Raw genomic sequence first — 20,852 nt, 5'->3', positions numbered from 1 at the left:
GTTCTTACATATTATATTTAATCTGAATATATTGAAAAACTACTAATTTTCAAGGGTGATATTCCACTGCCATGACAGATGTAGCTATATTTATTTTTTTCTGAACCTTTTTTTTTTCTGTTTTATTTTTGCACATCCTTCAAGATGATTTTTTTTCTAAAAAAACAAAAAATGATTTCTGATATACTTTGATTAAAAATTTTCTGTCTGTCTCCCTTAAATGTGCTTTGTGAAAGTAATGCTTGTATAAATGCCTACTTATGAGTTCTCTCTTCATTTCTTTCTGAAAATCATACATAATTAAGTTAATATGCAAATTATGTGCAATGTATTACATTAAAATATCAATAGGATTTTCTTTTACAATTATAATTATATAATTGCCACATAAAATTTTGTTAAAGTACAAGACATCTTGAAGGGAATAATATTAACTACAGAATTATTTCTCTACTAAATGAAATTTAGGCATGCCTTATATGGCGTAGATATTTTGTTCATAAATCAAGACACTTTATAAACTGTAAATATTCTCTTTAACAACTTGTATTCGTTTTCTGTTTTATTTTTGCACATCCTTTAAGATTGTGCTTCATCAGTGTTCACACTAATAGTCATATAAAATCAAAGAATTATGTCAGTGATTTAATTTTTCATATATAACTTAATTTCTGATCAAAAGAAAAAAAAAATACTTTTTATTTAGAGTGGATAATTTCTTTTTGAATTCATTTCAAGTGGTGGGAGTTATAAGCTTTGTAATACTTTTTTTATTTATAAAAAAAAAACTGAACTATCACCAGTTAAAAAAAGTTGTTTCTGATGACTTAAAGAAAACATCAACTTTGACGTAGCCTTTTTATTTTCTTCCTTTTGTAAGACTTACCCCCCCCCCAAAAAAAAAAAAATTGTTAAAACTGTCGAGGATGTTATCAGTTAAAAATGGAAACTATTGCTCAGTTAAAGAAATAAGAAAGAAAACACCCCTAAATTGGAATAAAAGGAAGAAAATGTCTGGTTATGAAAATACTTGTATTCTTCCATCACCAGGAAGACTTCTTTTTTATTTTTATTTCTTTACTGTAAATATGCATTGCTCTTTATTATAACTAAGAATGATATTATCCTAATCAACAGAATCTTTATTAGTTCAAATCAAATTTCTAATTTCTATGAACTGCAGAATATTAACTTGAATCTCAGTTTTTATAAGTTTATAAAACAAACGCACTTCCTGATCCAGTTGATGTGTGGCCAGGTAATTTGGATCTATTTCTCGTAGATATCTTTACCTTGTATTCACTATAAATGAGCTATATCTCTTTCACAGTTTAAATTAGTTGAAGGATAATTTGCCAGTTATTTAAAATTTCATCATAAAAGATAAAAAGGAAAAGAAGTCTCCTTTCCCTTAAAGCCAGTAAGTTTTCTTTTTTTGGTAGTCAATTGTCTAGCATTTAGAAGGTTGTTTGCTCTAGGTTAGAACATCAGGAAAACTCTAAATTAAAGATTTTTACGTTATCTTTTATTGTTAATCGATGAAATCTTATTTTCACACACACCTTCATCAAGCTCTCTAATGGTGCCTCTGAGTTAGCAAAGCATAGGATGTCATGTTTGTTCAAGTCAAATAAGTATCTCCCACATGTTGCGATTAGATCACCATATTTAATAAAACAAACTTTGGTATTTTTAAATAATGTCACAATTTATCTTCAGGATAATTAGTATCAAAATAAACCTTGAATTCAAAATGTGACAAAATCTCACTACTCATATTCCATTTACCAACCCTGATCTGTGTAATCTACTTTTGTGGGAACCACAACGGTCAGCATCATTGACATAAGCATTACTTGTTATTGCATTAAACATTGTTACAGAATTACATTGTTACAGAATTACATTGTTACAGAATTACATTGTTACATAATTACATTGTTACAGAATTACATTGTTACAGAATTACATTGTTACAAGTTGAATAAACCTTTTTTACTTGCTAATATTTTTATTTTAGTTATTACTTTTTTTTTTTTTTTTTTTAATACATTTCAAAGATGCGGTTAACTAAGTATCTAACTAAGTATAAAAAAATGTATTATCTCATACATGCATTCCAATAATGTAAGTCAATAAAAAACAAAAACAACAACAACAACAACAAAAAACACACGCATTCCAATAGATGCAGAAAATCTGTCAGGGATGTAGGTTCTTTTTTTTTAGATTCTTTTACCCTTTTTTTTAATTTTAATTCTCCCAAGCATTTCAAGCTAGTTGATCCTACCTATCCATCTTTTTTTTTTTATTTTGTAACTGAACAATTTAATTTTATGACAAGGATTAGAGAATACAATTTTTTAGTTATACAGACAGCTAGCTATGATCAAGAGCAGCTTCTTAGGGTCAACCATTTTTTGGTATGTACAATCATGTGATTCTTTTCAGGAGAAAGGGGACATAATTTACATTTATACCATATTTTTGCATAGATCGAATGAGGACTCTTTTTTATTTATAAATAATACAATTATCTTTTTAATTTTTGCCTCTTATTTTGAGAATATTAGCATAAATTTACTGGAATTGCATAAAAATTTGTGGTTCCCAGATCTCACTTAATTCCATTGTCCACTATCAGCATCACTGCACTTGAAAATTAATTTTTCTCTCATGATGTCTTGCACTATCTATGAACAACATATTATCCCATAACTAAAAAAGAGCTCTGTGGTATCTTGGCAAAACTGAAGTGTCAATATGTATATAAAATGTCTGTGGAAAGAGCAGCTTGTGTAGCATTAAGCTTCATTTCTTATCAGTGGATATTTTGAGTGTTGTGTATTTGTGATTGGTATGCACTCTGCTGTTGCCGCTATCATTAACTCTTTCTTCTTTAAACTCTCTTTTGAACTTTGGCAGACTCGTTCTCTTCGGAGTGGATCATATCCTTTACCTTATGATGCTCCCTTGCTGTTAACTATACTGTTGCCGCTACAACACCATGGACTAAAGCATTCTCGAGTATGTGTGAAAAATGAACGAAAAAGCAACTGGCATGAAGTAAACCTTTGTCTTGTGCTGCCATGCGTACTTTTAGCACAGAATGTTTTCCCAGATTTGTCACTGAATTGTACATTTAATTTTTCATATACACTCATTGATGTTCGTCTTTCATATACCCTCCCTTATGACCAGTCCATTGTACCAACTCCTTTTCATGTGAACAACCATCACCGTTTATGTTATGCTCCTTTCACTATTGCCTTTCATTCCCATATCTTAAATTGATCATTTCTTGAATCAGAAATACAATATTACTTGCATTTTCTTCGTCATAACTGAATTGTTTTATCTTAGACCAAAGCAAGTCTTTATTATTTAATCTATAATAATATGCTAAAGAATTTCATATGCATACATAATTATAATCTTTCATACACATTATAAAAATTATATTGCTCCAGCAGCAAAGATAATGATTAATTTGATGTTTTAAGTTAAAAAAAACAAAAAACATCTGAACTTTTACCAGTTTTAAAATGAATTGTTCTGGAATCAAACTATATTGTCTAAAACAGTACAATTTTAAATAAATACATTTCAAAAAGTGACATTTGTTTTATTAATTTAAATAATATTTTGCTGCCAATTATTTTTATATTAAAAAAAGATTGAAAATTATTTCACAAAAATAAACAAAAAAACTGACTTTACCTATTTTAAAATGAAATTTGACAGAATTAAATTCTGTCATCATATCAGTTTGGAACAAGTTTGGACCCCCCCCCCCCCAACTTTTTGCATTCTTTTTATTTTAATGTAAATTTAATAATTTAATTATTACAATTAAAAATACATTTCAAATCCAACATTGGTTCATCAATAATTTGCTGACAATTATTTTTACAGTAAGAGACTATTTTTAAAAGATTTAAATTATTAAAACTTTCAATAAATAAAGAAGAAGCATTTGTTTCATTTAAAGAATATTTATTTATAGTCAAGCTAACTTTATAAAGAAAAGCAATAATCACTTTTGAAAATTAATTTTAGATAACAATATTCATAAAGACATTTACTACTATATATAAAATATACATGTGAAATATTGCAGTTCAAAATAAATTAACAGAAAAACTTTTATATAATTGAGTTGAATTTTGATTTAAAATATAAATCAATTTTATATTTTTCTGATTCTCCAGTGAAACATTTGTAAAACAAGTCAGTATGTCATTTTTTTGCATTTGTGCACATAAATCGAGAATTGGAAAAATATCATTTATATTTTTAATTAGAATTCTCTTTCATAATTTTCCCTAATTTCTGCTTTAATCTGCTATATAAGTGTATCAAAAAGTTTTTCTGTTATTTTGAATGGCCATATTCCACCTCTGCACCATTTGTTTTTATTATTATCATACATAAAACATCTTGTGTCTTGTATTAGCTATAAACAATGTTTTTATTTAGAAACAAAATGTCTTAAATGAATATACTTTGTTAGAAACAAAATCTGCTAGTTTTTTGTTTTTACTTTATTTTTTTATTATCACTACTGTTTTAAATTTGAAGTAGTAATCAATGTTGTTAATATTTATTTTAGCTAGTAAAAATACATAGAGGTTGTATTTAGAGTCAATTCTTAAACTGTTGTGTATGATTTAGGTAAATTAAATTCCTTTTGTTTAGCTTGATGACAATACAATTTCACTGACATTTTATTCTGTTTAAAAACTGTGGACAAATACTTATTTATTCCTTCACAGATTGTTTTAATACAAACTCAGTTGACACTCTTAAACAGTGAAGCCATTGTTTTTTTTTTCTTCTAATAAGTTATCACTTATCAAAGCCGAAAGCTACCCAAGGATAATGATTAATAAGATGCATAGATTGTAAGGTGAATATTCCTGAATATAATAAGAGGACCAAAAATAACAAATTGTATTAATAAAATTTAAGGAGTGTTTGACATTAAATTTGAAGATTGCCATGTTATAGGCCTAGGGAAGATCTTGTGGCAACATGTTTCACAGATGGGGAGTTCTTGAAAAAAAACTTTGTTCATGGAAATTCTTTTTCATCTTATGCACACAAAGAAATATAGGAAAATTCTTTGCAGCATTGGTGTCAAGGCAATTTTCTAACTATAAGGACTCATCTAGCTACAACCATAATTTTTGAGTTACTCATTACAGAACTGCAAGTGGAAACTTTTACTATCTGACAAAGTTATATCAATGAAGGCTACTCGTTTATAATCTTTTGTCCATTGTCATTGCATAGTGAGAGGAGTTGACAAGACTTGTATTTCTTAAGGCTTTTATTAAACAAAATACTCTGAGTGATTTGTCAACTAGCGATTTCCAGCAAAGGGAGATAATTACATATATACACATAACCAGAAGCAATGAGTACAGTTCGGGTTAGACTATTCTCGATTGACTGCTAAGAATGTTCATAAGAAATATAACACAAGAATATAACACATAGCCAATATTTTTTTTTTTATTCCTACAAGTATCAAATGGTTAAAATGATCATAATAGACAATTGATATGCTAGAAATTTCTTCATCAAGCCACAAATGCTTTAGACAAATCCTCCCCCTTAATATGTGGTTTAACAATAATTAAAGTTTTGTATCTCATATTTGTTAATTTTGTGCGAATATTAAATCTTTAGCAATAAACTTCAGGCAAGATTCAGTAACAAATACTTGGTTCATCTGTTAAGATGATATTAAGTTGGGGAAAAAGTTTGTGCCAATATAGTAATTTATTATGCAAGTATAAAAAATTAACAACTATATTTCAAAATGCCGATTATTATTGACTCCCTAACTTTTGCATTTGTTCAAAGTCATCAACTTCATTGAAAGACTCAAATTGGAACTCTTAATAAATTGATGTATGGTCAGAATAGATTGCAATCGGATGGAGCAATGTCTGGACTATAGGCTGTATACGATAGAAATTCCACATTGTGTTATTTAATCTGGTCTATCATTTGCAGTTGTTTATGCACTTTTGCTTTACATGTTGTCAATTTGAGCCGTTTGAGAAAGTTGAATTTTTCAATTCAAAGTTAGAATATTTCTACTTTGATTAAATTCATAACCTTGCAACTCGTTAGCAGAATGTTCTGGACAATGATTGTTATTATTTTGAAGAATATTCATTGTATTTGAAAAAAAGAATAGAAAAATAAAACGATAATTCTACAGTAATAACTAGTTTAATGACTACACACTAAGCGTAAGTCACGCAAAACTCTTACTTGAATTGTTCACATGGATATATAGTCTAATAATGTTGGTTAACAATCCATTGTAAGTGTTAATCTTCTGGAGGTTGAAGGTTAAACCCTTACTACAGAAATAATAACTAAGAATAACATAAAGATTAACATTTATCTGATTATGGGTGATGGAATGAAAATGATTTATCCTTGTGGTTTAAAGCATTCAATTTGACATGTCATCCGAGTTAGTTTGACAAAGATTCCTAAGTTTGAAAAGATACACTTGAAAAAATATTGATTACATCAGTTGAAACTTGAATATAACAACCAGTATGATATTTGTAGTCTGAATGATACAAATTATCCCCATTTCCAAACTGTTGAAACACATTCTAATTGGTCTGTTTGATAGAGAGTTTTAGAGTGAAAAAAAAGTAAATTTAGTTTATGGTTAACATGTAATTATTATTCCTTTCTTGGTCTTTTTGTTTTTCAGAATCAGAATTATATAGTCTATAAAATTTCTTAAATCATTGATTCAATAGAGAATTTTTTTCTTGTCAAATTTATGATTTTAAAATCTCTCCCATGGTAATGCCATTTTTGAAGCCATTTTTTATCTTACTATTTTCCTTGATTATAAGGTTGTTCCCTTCCCTTAGCATTTGATGCACTGAAACAAGAAAAGCATGTCTGACCTGGCCATCATTTTTCTTCATTTCTCTCACTTGGCTCAAGTTAAAAAGAAAAAAGTTATCAGTTGCATGTTGCATGTTTTTCTCTGCGGATTCATTCATTTTATATAAAGGGGAGTATTTCATTTTCTAAACTGATTTCACCAAAAAATGTTTTCTGTGATTTGTTAATTTGGTATTTTAGTCTTTGATCATTTTAAATTTGTCCTTTTTAAAATTTTAAGAGTTTTTTATGTTATTTTCCTCCTTTTTTTAAAAATTGTTACTTTTTAATTTTTTTCTTTACTTTTTAGAATTTCCGTGGTGTTTTTTACGAAGATGTAGGTGGCTAATCTTTTGTGTTCTCCTCCCCCTGTTCACTTCACTCACTTTGCTTTTGTTTCACTGCACAAAAAGGGAGATAATCATTTCTTCCTTTATTTTGTACTAGCGGGGGGGGGGGGTACCCGGCATTGCACAGGTGTTTGGAGGTGTGTGTGCTTGGGCGGGGGTGGGGGTGGGGGGGGGGGTGTTAATCAAAACATAAGAATAAGCGAAGTAAATATTTAAAAAAAAACACAAAAAAGTAAGACAAATGAACAATATTAAATGTAAAAATGGGAAAAACTAAAAAAGAAAACGCGAAACAGAAAAATGAACGTTAAAACTTCGTTAAAAAATTTGAAAAATACCCCCCCCCCCCTAAAAAAAAAAAGCATGTGAAAAATGGCTTAAATAACCCTGTTTCAATATTAAAATTTAAAAAATTGAAAAAAAAAAAAAGGACATCTCACACCACGATTTGAACCCAAAACCTTTATCTAATGAGGCCGCGCTTTAAGCAACTGAACTAAGACAACGTTGCCGAAATTGTGTTGGTTTTTCAAATATTTAAACTTAAGGGTGAAGAAATTAATGTTTTTGGCCAATTTTTCAATATTTGTCGGGCGAAGGTTGAAACTTTAAAATGATACCAATCTCGTGAAAATCCGTGACCCGTGTCGAAAGTTTTTGTGAGACATACAACACACATACAAACATACATACATACACACATTTTCACTTTTATATATATAGACTAGCGGGGGTACCCGGCGTAGCCTGGGTATTTGGAGGTGTGTGTGCTGTTAAATAAAAAAGAAACCGGGGGGGGGGGGGAAGTTGGTAGGATCGAACCCGAAACCCTGAGGCGAAGTTTGAAAATAAAATCGGCCAGCCAGAATGAGTTACTGAAAGATGTTTGAATTTATTTAAGTAAGAACCAAATTGGCAGGTCTGCGCACAGAAGTCATCGAGCGTTACGACGACGACGACATAGGTTTGTTTGTTATAAGCGAAATAAAAAAAGAAAACAACGGTAAAACTTAAGCGGGGGGGGGGGTGGTAATAAAAAAAACACAAAAAAAACTAACGTAAGGCAAACGAACGATGTTAAATGTAAAAATCAAAAAAACAGAAAAAAGAACATATGAAAAATGACTTAAATAAGCCTGTTTCGATATTAAAATTTAAAAACTTGGTGGGTACCCGGGTGTTTTTGGATGTATGGTTGGGGGTGGATAAGCGAAGTAAAAAAACAAAAACAGAAAAACGAACGTTACGTGAAAAATGGCTTAAATAACACTGGTTTAAAATTTTAATTTAAAAAATCGGAAAAAAAAAAAGAAGACATCTCCCACCACAATTCGAACCCAAAACGTTTAGATAACGAACCAACGTGCTAACCAACTGACGTACATGAAATTTAGTAAATTTTTCAACTATTTAATGTAAATCAGGTCATGACGTCATCTGACGCATGCGTAGAACTGGTCGTCGTCACAAGAGGACCGTTTTTGTTGACCCCCCACCCGTCGAAAATTGTCGATTTCGGGGTGAAAGAATGAACGTTTTTGCCAAATTTTTCGATATTTTTCGAGCAAAAAATGGAGCTTCAATATGATACCGAGTTTGTGAATTTTCGTCGTGTCTGTTGAAAGTTTTTAGCGGACACACAAACACATACATGCATACATATACACATTTTCGCTTTTATATATATAGATTGGTAGTCTGACTTTTGAATCCCGATTTACTCCCCCTTCCATGAGAGGGCAGAGTTAGACACAAGGTTAATTTTTGATGTAGGAAAAATCAAGCTTCTCAAAATGAAGCATTCTGGATTGAAATAAAAATTGCCTATGTCTAGAGGGATTTCTCCTTTACTGATTAAGGATAAACATGTTTAAGTGTAGCATCAGAACAGATACTACACTTGGCTTCTAGCCTCAAAGCCTGGCAGAACAAAATATTTTAGGTTTAGTATTTCACTTGATTATTTTTAATTCTTTGGTACATTTTGTAAGTTATTTTTATGTATTTATAAATTATCTTCCTTCAGCATTGTAAATGTGGCATAAGCTTTGGCATGTGATGTTTTTTATATAATCTTTTTGCCATATGCTTTTTGGTGTTGTATACAATCATTGTATTAGTCACTTTTATGTACTATTATTATTCGTGTTTAAAACATCTGTAAAGAAAGCTGCATTGCTTGAAAAAAATTGCTGTTACTTTTGTATCTCCTCAAGCGCATGATTACCTCTCACTTTTTAACTACCATCTTGAATGAATTCCACCGAGGAAGACAAATTTTATACCATGAAGAATACACATTCCAAGATGGGGAAAATTAATTCTCGCAGCATAGTTTTGCACCATGTTTATTTCCTCCTTTATCAAGATTATCATTGACATGTAACGATAGTAAATCTTATTGTTTCACATCCTTATCCCAACTTTGATCAAAATCCATTACATGATTTTAACACCAGAAAATATTTAAAATATAAGACTTAAGCTTAAGGGGTTTTAAGAAATTGAAACTTGGGAAATCTTGGTTAATTGGTGCCTAATGACTATCTATCAAATTCAATACGAATCTAAACTACTTGCATTTTACAATAGAAAGTTGTGCATATATTATCACTCCTAAAATTCTTTTCAAAATACTCTTAAAAAAAAAAAATGAAATTTGGGAATTTCGATTTCCTTGTTCATTATTTGCATAAATTTAACTAAATATGGCATGTATTTGAACCCTTATGTTTAGCAGCTGTATTTCAAAATACATAATTATCAGTTAATTAATTTATGAGCGAATCCTGTACTTAACTATATATAAATATCTAACTTTATATAAATAGTGATTAACATTGTTTAAGGATTGTTTTCTCAAATTAATAGAATAATTGAAAAACATTGTTTAGTTAGTCTTTTTTATTGTAAATAATTTATCTTAATGAAAAAAATGTTAAATTATTCCATTGTTTTTTTGTGTGCAGATGGTGTACATAATTGGAGCCCAGAGTAACCCCCCACCCAAAAAAAAGCAATCTTCAAAGCTGATCTTTTTATGAATAACAATAGAACATTGGTTTAGACTTTCAATATTTTTGTCAATATTGAAGAATTTCAATATTGTTTTCAAAGAATTATTAGGATATGGGTTTATTTTTCACATAAATGAAAGATTTTAAAAACTCCACCATTGTTCTCTTAAATTACCTTTTCTTTCAATTTCAAATAAACAATAATTGAACCTTTTGTTTAATTGTTTTTTAAAAAGTGCCGTCTGCTGTATTTGATGGCTCCTTGTTTCCTCTTTGGAATTTTCTATTTTATTGCTTGTGTCAATATTATTAAGCACTCCAATTGACTTTCTTTTCATTCTTGTCCATATGTTTTCTATATATATATATATATATATATATATATATAATGATATCTCTAACTCTTACTTGCACTTCAGTAAATTTTGATTCATTTTTTTTATTTTTTATTTATTTTTTATTTTTTTTTACATATTTGCAGGCATTCTTTTTGTAATTAACTTTTTGTTTATTTTTGAAGGAGGCTGCTCTGCCTGTGATATCTCCAGAGAAACAGCCACACGTAGAACGTGAGGTCAATGCGGCTAGTGACAAGCAAAGCAATGATACCACCACGGAGAAGTCAGTTATCAACAGAAGTCCTTTCCGGCGGGCTCGGAAACATTTTAAAAATATTATGGGTGGTGAGTATTAAGTTTTGCAAGGCCTTGTTGAATGTTGACTACATTTTCTCTTTTAATACTTAATTGTCCAATTTTCTGGAGTTAAAGCATCGAAACAAATCTCTTCATGAAAAACCTATTCAAAATACTTAATTTTAAAGTCTGCAATTGACCTTTATGTTTTCCTTCTGTAATTGTGATATTAACACTTTAGCAGCTCGAGTTAACATATGCATTATATTACACTAATTGGAATGCATCCAGAAATACTACTGTATGTTAATCTGTAAAATGACTTTTAATATCTTATTTCTTTTAACCTTGTGCATCTCTGTATAATGATGGCGATCTCTGCAGATATTCCAACTGATGAATTTGTTTTCGAAATAAGTTTACATCTTTTCTGATCATTCAAGGGGGAAACATATTTTACTTATCATTTCAACCGCATGGAAATTTAAGTTGAGTCATTAAAAAAAAAAAAAATGTTTAAAATTAAAAATAGTCACATCAATTATACAAACTGAATGGACTCTTGTTCAGAGTACTTTTAGACATGTGCATGGTTTCAATAAGATTCTACTAAAATGTTTAGTATGCCTCCTCGTTATAAGACATTGACTTCTGAAGAAAATATTCATTAATATTACTAAATTCATTTTTTTTACTTTTTAGATTTTATGCATTTAAATAGATTATTTTTTTTTTATATTGTGCAAAGACATTCTTATCTATATATCTATAAAAGTGAAATTGTGTGTGTCTGTGTGTGTACATTTCCCTACCAAACTACTCTGTCAATTTTCAGTCTACAGACTCGAGATTTGACATAAGCGGTATTGAGATTTGGGAAAATCTTTTTAGTCGGTTTTCGGCCAGAAATTTGGCTGTCAAGGGGTCAAAGTTCAATGATTTGACCTTTGAAAACTCTACCAAACTCCTCGCTAATTTTCAGTCTAATAACTTGAAATTTTAAATGCAGGTTACCTAGACAGGAGTCAAACTTTTTAATATATATATATATATATATATATATATATATATAGATGTACCCATAAAGTTATGAACAGTACATAGGGCCCAAGCAAAACCGGGCTGAACTGCTAAACTAGTCAAACAGTGGTGTCAAAATATCTAGAATATCCTGTATAACCTAGAAATAGTTTGCAGAGGTTTTGCAAGACTCTTGAAATAATTAGGATAATGGGACTAGTAAGAGCAAAAATACTGAAAACATTACAAATGCAGTATAAACTGCTTCTAAATGGATTTGGCTGAAAAGAACAGAGCCATGGTAAGTGGGATATTTTGATTGGCTGAAACTGGAGAGCTAAGTCAAGATTGAATTTTTTGTACTTGAAAAAATTTTGTTAAAATTTAACACTTCACTTTTAAAGAGGTGACCTGAATCTGCTAGTTTCAAGTCAAGGCAGCTGCCTGAGTTGCAATAATGCCAAATTACCTAAAATTATCAATGATTAATACCAATCTCCCTTGATGCATCTAAAACATGTTTTTGGATTTAATAATGCTTATATAGCGCATAATCTCTTGATACTCATTAGGTCATCATAGTTAAACAATGTGACAACGTTCAGCTTGGCCTGTACCAAATGGCTTTGGGAATAGCAGGTGTTATATGTGATCTCGCTTAATTTGAAGGTATGTGCAGCTAGGGACTACATGGGGATTTAATATTCCCTAGAAACTTTTTTTATTTATGGAAACTGGACGCCTGTCCAAAGTGAATACCACACCAGGTATTGCTGAATATATATAACAATTGTCTGGAAATGTGCATTGGACTTTCCCTGGAAAGAAGCAGTTCCATTTTATACCAAGGCAGCTCCATCGTTTGATATTACAGAGTGACTTTAGAAATAAACCACATAATGATAATTTCAGTATGAATTTTATAGTGCAATAGCTCTAGATATATCTAAGGCTTTTGACAGATTATGCTACGATGGTCTTCTCATGAAAATCAAACCTTATGGTATTACTAGACGAATACTTTAACATCTTTTCTTAAATAAGAAAAGAATCCAGGTTGTCCTCGATAGTCATGCATCAAAACAATATGATATAAATGCGGGTGTATTCCTGATATTTATAAATAACCTCCCTGATTAAATTGTCTCTGAGATGGGCATATTTGCTGATGACACCACACTCTATAACAGGCACGAGGAGGAAAATGAATGAACACATATCCAATGCAATAGCAGAAACCCTAGAAGAAAACCTTCAGTCTGTGGTGGAATGAGGACAAAAATGGATGATAACGTTCAATGCTGCCAAGATTAAGCTCTTTTCCTTTAATAATTACAAGAAACTTTCTCAGCCACTAATATCCATGGCTAAAGATATATTAACTGAAAGTACTTCGTTCAAATTCTTCGGTTTAACGTTCACAGGTAACATGAGTTGGAACAGATACATCGAAGGCATTGCCAAAGCTGCTGTGAGGAAGGGGAGCTCTACCGTGCTAGAAAGTTACTTACGCCTGAAAGTATCCTGTACCTCTACAAGGTCACCATTCGCCCATATATGGAGTATTGTTGTCACATTTGGGTTGGTGTATTTGCTACTTGTCTCTCACTCCTGGACAAGGTTTAAAAGAGTCGCCAACCTGATAGGTCCTGAACTTTTATTTAAGCTTCATCCTCTGCCCCATCGACGAAATGTTAAATCCCTCTGCCCGTTTTACAAGTATTTTAATCGTGGATGCTCCAACGAACTACAAGCCCTCAACATAACTACTCCCGACAAACCTGATAAGCAGCAACGTCCCACCCCTACACAGTAAAGATCCCCAGATGTCAGAAAGCCTTCATCTCTAATAGTTTTTTCCCCAGAACTGCTAGACTTTAGAACACCCTTCTAGGTTCCTGCTTCCCCAGCTGTACTGACATGCAGAACTTCAAGTGTCATGTAAACAGACATCTTGCTGCTCAACTCCCTACATAGTATCCCTGCAACTTACGGCCCTGATAGTAGTCCCCTACATCAAAGTGACACTGTGCCTTGTTTGGGGTGAAAATGGAATAAAAAAAATGAATAAAAAAGTATTCATCTTTTCGATTGTTCTCTCATCAAATTTCTATGCAGTCGGTTATTTTAGACTTTAAGTTTAAATTTATTTAATCTTAAAAAACCAAAGTTTACTTTGGTTGAAAATCCTCTACAAAGTCAGTGTATTTTCTTGATCATTATTAGTCTGGTCTATTGTTACTCCTTGTTTATATCCACCAATCCGTCCTCCATCCATCCATCCCTTCTGTTAAGGTCTTACTGATTTGATCCTCCTCGTTGTGTGTGTAGATCTCAAGGAATCAAAGCCATGCAATGCATCCTCTCATTTGATGCGACACACAAGGTCCACCATTCAGGTTATGACGGATAAAAGTGAGTAATGCTTCGGCATTGGGTCCATCTGCATTACACAGAAGTCCATATTACAAAAGTGTGTGCTTATCTTTGTTTCATTTCTTCATCCATCAGTCAAATTATCAGCTCTTATGAATTTGCAATTACTTGATCAATTGATTGTTTATCGAAATCCTCTTTCCAAATTTAAGTTTAAACTATCAGTTTATAAAATTTAATATTAATGCGATTATTCAGACTACTCTTATCTTGGATGTTATTCTCATAATGTTTTGGCTGATGTAACTCCTGACTATCTTCCGGTGCAATCTATGTCAAATTGGAGAATCTGTATGGAATTTTAAACACTAGGAATTGTGACGCAATGAATAAAAGTGCTAAACTATAATCAGTTCGAACTGACAGTCTTCTGGAGGATAGAAGTTCACTCTTCAATATGAGTGATACTAAGAATAAAATTATGAATTTCTTAAGACTGCTACCCAGTCATCGCTGAGTGAATGAGAGTAAGCTACTTCCTTGAATTAGATAAAATATTCCATTCGAAATTATGTACAGATTTTTGAGTTCAACAAGATACATCTAAAAAAAGGTTAGTGATTACAATGGCTGAAACATAACAACCTAGATGAGAACAGTAGTCTAAAAATGCTAAAAATATAAATCATCAATCTTTATCTAAAATCTTTCAAAACAAAACTTTATATTAGATTAATAACATAATTTTATTTGTTTTTAATGTTATATTTACTATTTCAAAACAAAGTCTATAACTTGATCTTTTTTTGGATTTTTATTAACTGAAACATGTAAGACTTTGTTCACCTATCAGAATGATTGCTATTTTTCTTAAGAGCTATTTTCCATAAGTCTAAATTATTGTCTTTTTATTACATTCATTTTTTTTCTTTTGAAAACCTTTGTTTCTATTTGGCTCAAGTAACGAAGAAGAGAAATGTGTGTATCTCTTATTAACACTTTCAATTTTCTTTTTGAGTTGATCAACAAATTTGAAATATTCAAGCTTTACATTTTTCTTTCAGAATAAATTGATTAGGAAAAATGTTTTTCCTAACAGTAATTTGCTGTTAATTTGATTAAAATATTTAAAGTAAAATAAGTCAATTTTTATTTTCTGAATTTCTATATATTTTGACAGCTTTCTGAATGATTGTTACTATTAAAAAGATGTATGACAGTTTTTGTGCTTATTTGTTGCTTTGTATTTTAGTTTTATTTTGGAGTGAAATGATGTCAGCTTCAGTACCTGTGTTTTTAGATTGGAAGAGAAAAAAAAAACAAAAAAAAAAACAAGCCTATCCGTTGCACACTTCTCCGCCTCTTTCTCTGCTATATGTTTTAAATGTTACTTATTCTGATTCTTGTTTTAAATGTCACTTATAAGTAATATATTTTTAGAATTGTTTATTTAGTGAATAGGGAAACACAGATTGTGTGTGAGCAGGGCCACAGCAGTTGTGCCACCCAGTAAAATTTGAGCTCCTGTGAAGATAACAAAGGACTTTAGTAATAAGTAAATTTTTTTAAAGAAAAATTTGTTGAATTAGATATTTAATTCTGGTACTTCTACAGTATAAAGACGAAAAATATTGAATTTCAATTAAAACGAATGGTACCTGCATAATTGCCAGGTATCAAATAGTAAAATATCCAAATATTATGAAAACGATTAGGTAGAAAAATGATTATTCATAAAAAAACGTTTTGAATAAAGGTTATGAGTTATCTGATATGTTGATTTTTACTGTCACATGATGTAAATTTATGATAGAAATTCAAAACTTATGACATTTCTGACATGAAGGTAAATAATTTTTTGATTTATGTAGTGAAAAGTGTGAATTTTTACAAAATTCTTTTTCCATAAATAATAATTTTTTTACCTTATTTTTCATAATATTTGGGTATTTTACTATTTGATAGCTGACAATTATGTAGGGACCATTTGCTTTACTTGAAATTCAATATTTTTTGTCTTTGTACTATAGAAGCACCCTAATTTTTTATTTGTGTTGCAACAATGAGCATAGAAACAAAATACTCTTTCAAGAGAAATATTTTTAATGCCTATGCTTAATTGAATTTAAGGCAAATGCATTTATTAAAGTCTGTTAATTCAATAAGTTAACTTTGTAACAATTCATTTCTTCATATTGAAAGTATATGTGTATAGTTGTTTGCCTTGCCAATTGTTTGTCTTTATAGTTTAATTTTAATTGCCTATTGTCTCAGCACAATTTCAACACAACAAAAGTTTTTGCACAAATGCTAATTTCTTTTCTGTTTGCTTTCACTTAAGATTTTTCTGTTATTGTCGTGCCATTTCTTTGTGAGTCGAAAAAAATCTTATTAAAATAAGATCAAATTCGGAATTGCTAACAGAACAATAGACATACTTTTTAGTAATTTTGTCACCGAAAATCATTATCTTTTCATGTAATAACTACTTATTACATGTCTTCAGTAGTGCTTGTTAGCTTGAAATTTTGAGGTTTCTCTTTAAGTACACAATGTTATTTGTTTCAATGGTAATTTAGCTTATATCTATTTTTTGTGTGTATGAGTGCATATACTTGTTTAATTATATAATTTAAAAGAATAATCTAAACTTGGATGCTAATTCCCTTTTGCATCTTTGAAGCCACTTAATTTGCAACATCTTTTCATCTCTACGGCCTTGCTGATCATTTGCATATGTAGGCAAAGATAATGTTTCATCATTACTCATTCTCTTCATAATAATCTGCTTGACACCTAAATGATTAAGCAAAACTTGAATAGTCGGTTAGCTTTCTATACATCCACACTTCTGCAATCTATGGACTTCTGCTTATGCAAATGAAGAAAATGTCCTAAATAAAATTTGAAACAATAAAAAAACACTTCAAAATTGAACTGCATGTGCCAATCTATTGTTGATGGCAATACTGTGCGAATGCTGCATGTACATTTAGTCTTTTTTTTGTAGTTTATCATTCAACCTTCTGCCATTTTTTTTTTTTATTGTTTGTGGTGTCTTTGTAGTTATATTTTGCTCCTACTATTTGGTTGTGGAACAAACTCTTAAGCCTGCATTTTTCTATATAAATATTGCTCTTGAATGCTCTTTTACTGGAGATTTCTGTTTGTCTAACCTTGTAGATTGTGGTTGCATTTTGACAATCTTTTCTATTTCTTTCATTTTTGTTGTTCTCTTTTCTTACGAAATTCCTATCCTCTCTTCCTGCAAATGGCTGTTATTTTCATAGTTCAACTAAATAATTTTTTGCAATGCTTCAATTGCATATTTTCCCTCTATGCATACTTTCACATGATTCTTTGTTAGACATTTTGATTTGTACTTTGTAGTTTGGGTCTAATTTGATCAAAATACTTAAATATTTTGGAGATTATTTAACTCTGTAATTCATTAAAATGATTTATAGACATACACATGATAATCATAATGGATTACTATTTATTGTTCTGTCTCTTGAAATAAATTTTACTTATGTTTAGAGCAATTGGCCCCTAAGTCTCTATTTGTATAAAGATAGGTATATGTATATGTTAGTAACATATACACATATCAATCTTTACTATTTTTCTATGTACAGGATTCATTCCTAAATTAATTTATTGAATATTAATTTTGGAATACAGATACTAGCACTAATGGATACAAAGTTGAGCTGTATTTAGTTTTAGTTATATGCAAAAGGAGTAAAAGATGGTGAAGTCTTTTATGAAAATTCAGATATGTTCAATTTTTGTTAAATTTTAAAAATTGTTATTGAACATAAATTTATCAATATTCTCCAAAATTCATTTTTTTTTTTTTTTTTTTTTTTAATTTATTTAAAAAAATTTTTTAAAAGGATTTTTATAGGGCATTATAAGAACACCACCTCTCTTCTATTCAGGGAATTAATTTTATCCATCTTGGGATGGGTATTCTTCTAGTTTGTCTATATTGATAATCTCAGGTAAATAACAAAATATGGTCAAGTGTAAAAAAATATGTTCCTGGTCAATTTTTTTCTTATCCATGAATAAAACTAATAATGAAAAAAAAAAAAATGTAGGCAATGTAAATTTTTCTTAGTTATTTTTTTTCTCTTTCGAACTAAATTTCCAGAATATAAATGAAATCAAAATTAGGCCATTTTTTATATCAGATGGAAAAATAAAGTAGATAACTTATCTCAACTTGTCAACTGACAATTAATTCTATGGCATTCCCATTTCTAGTTATTGTTTCACATTCTTGGGTATTTCACATGCTTTCACACTTGTGAGAATTGACCATTAAACTTAGAAGAGTTGCACTTTGGACTTGTATTTTCCATTAATTTTAGTACAAGCCAAAAAATAAGTTAATATATATTTTGTGGTATGAGGACATTTAAAATCTTATATTTATTTTATTTAAAGAAATAAAATATTAAATTCCAATAACCAATGAAATTACATTTTTAATGGATTTTCATTTTGTTTTCATTCAATAGTGAAATTTTTTCCCTTCAGTTAGCTATAGAAAATGTTTTCTTTATTTCTATTTCAAAACAAATTAAAAGAAATTGTGTTTTTGTAATTAACAATAAATTATTGAAAAAAGTCTTTGTTAAAATTGTTGACAAAAAATATTTAAAAACAATTAGTGTCACTCAAAAAATAAAAAAAAATAAACTAAAATTTATTGATATGATATTTGATACAATTACAAATTTTTCTTATGGAATTTGTTATTGTAACCTTATTTTAAACTTAGTATTCATTGAAGTCAAGCAGAATGTGTTAGGTAGGGTGTAAAATAATTGCATGTATGCTTAATTTGATTCCCAAAATCAAAACGAGCGTTCCAAATGTAAATAAAATGGATTGAAGTTAAAGGAAAGTTCTGATTAAAAAATGTCTTAGATTGAAAACCAAAGTTGTAAAACCAACCCAATTTAAAATGTTTATTTGCATGTTTTCTCTTTTATTTGTATCATTTTTTAGTTTTAAATTGATTTTTTCATTTGAACTGTTGTTGCTTTCTCTGTTCATTGTATTTATTTGCTGGAATTTATTTCATTCTCATTTGTATACATATTGCAAAAAAAAAAAAAAAATGCATATAATCAACATTCAGAACTTTATTGAAATGATTTTAAGTTTTGAAATGTGTTCTTGTGAACATTATTGATTTTAATCTGCCTTCCAAAGTTATGAGATCACAGAATATTTCACACATTACAGTTTACTAAATTTTAGCATTTAAAATTTTTTTTATTTTACACTGAAAACTTCTTGTATTCACATATTCACACACTCACTCACATACACCTACACAATTAGGAATATTTTAGGTAGGATATGAATGTTGTTGAAATGAGTAAATTTGTAAAACTAAATTTATTTTGTTTTTCTTATTTTCCTTTCATATTAAAAATATTACAAAATTGTTTCTCCTTTTATACATTTTACATATGTACAATTAGAAAATTTTATGTAATACATTTTTTATTCATTTTCTTGGTTGTATCACAATCTTCACTGTTCATCCTGCTTTTCTTTAGGTACATGGCATATTTGGTAATGTTCATCATAAAAAATTTGGGTTCATTTTAAAGAATGTTTGCTAAAAGTTGAATAAATCGTTTTTCAGGGTCTCTATGACAAATATGCCAACTTTATGCAAAAACGAATGTAGGCATATTGCATGTATTTTTTTTCCTTGTGAGTAGTACAGATCACTGCTCTGTTCTAGTATTATAAACTTTATGTAATAACTAAAAAGCATCATGTTTACAAGCAGATTGATGCAACAATCACTAGTCAAATGCACAATTGAATGATATAATCACAGCATGTTTAGTTTGTGATATTTTGATAGCCTCTTTGTTGATTAAGAATATAATGAAACCTGGCAATCTTTCATCATGAAAGAATAGATATGAATTTGGAGATTCTACAGTTATCTAAGTATAACTATTTAATGCGGCTGAACAGACCAAACCTACGACGGTACATTAGACTCTCTGCATAATCACACTGGTGTTTGCTCAGATGTACCAGTGATCTCTTTTCACATTGTGTTTTGTGGTTCTGAACGTGCTGCCTCAAAATTGTGTAAATGAGCATTTATCAGTGTCACATTTTGAGAGTTTTGTATTGACGTGAAGTTCCTACGTTTTATGCATTCCCTAATTAGCTTAGTAGCTTCTGTCTATTGCTAACGGTTTTATGAATAATAAAAAAAAAAATAAGGAAAGGGACATGAACTTCTATTTACTTGTAAACTTTTTATTCTATTTTTTAGTAGGCAGTGGAATTCACATACCTTGTTCAGTGGAATAAATGCAAGCAATGTCATTGGAATGAGGTTTGAGTATTATTAAAGAATTAGAACAAATTTATGAAACGAATATAAAAACAAAATTGCATATTCTTGGAGAGTTTCGCCACATAATTGAAAACAAAACTTTGGCTCACGGGACAGTTTTGTTGTGTCAACATGT

General features: G+C 29.7%; 1 protein-coding gene across 33 annotated transcripts in view; it reads left to right on the top strand.

Annotated features, from left to right (window-relative positions):
- Positions 1-20,852, top strand: part of LOC145268594 (unconventional myosin-IXb-like) — a 349,537-nt gene that overhangs the window by 284,014 nt on the left and 44,671 nt on the right. For 11 of the 33 annotated variants that reach the window (XM_080124293.1, XM_080124274.1, XM_080124265.1 and 8 more), the window contains one exon: positions 10,818-10,980. In XM_080124293.1, the coding sequence (XP_079980419.1) occupies positions 10,818-10,980 (163 nt within the window). Of the gene's footprint in view, positions 1-2,925; positions 3,028-7,240; positions 7,268-10,817; positions 10,981-14,283; positions 14,368-20,852 lie in introns of all 33 variants that reach the window. The other 22 variants (XM_080124194.1, XM_080124059.1, XM_080124049.1 and 19 more) reach the window with 5 other exon arrangements.

Source organism: Euprymna scolopes, chromosome 4 (genome assembly GCF_053919585.1).
Source record: "Euprymna scolopes isolate OS-2025 chromosome 4, ASM5391958v1, whole genome shotgun sequence".
Lineage (NCBI taxonomy): Eukaryota > Metazoa > Mollusca > Cephalopoda > Sepiida > Sepiolidae > Euprymna > Euprymna scolopes.
Note: the sequence above shows the minus strand (reverse complement) of the source record. Positions and strands in the feature narration are given on the sequence as shown.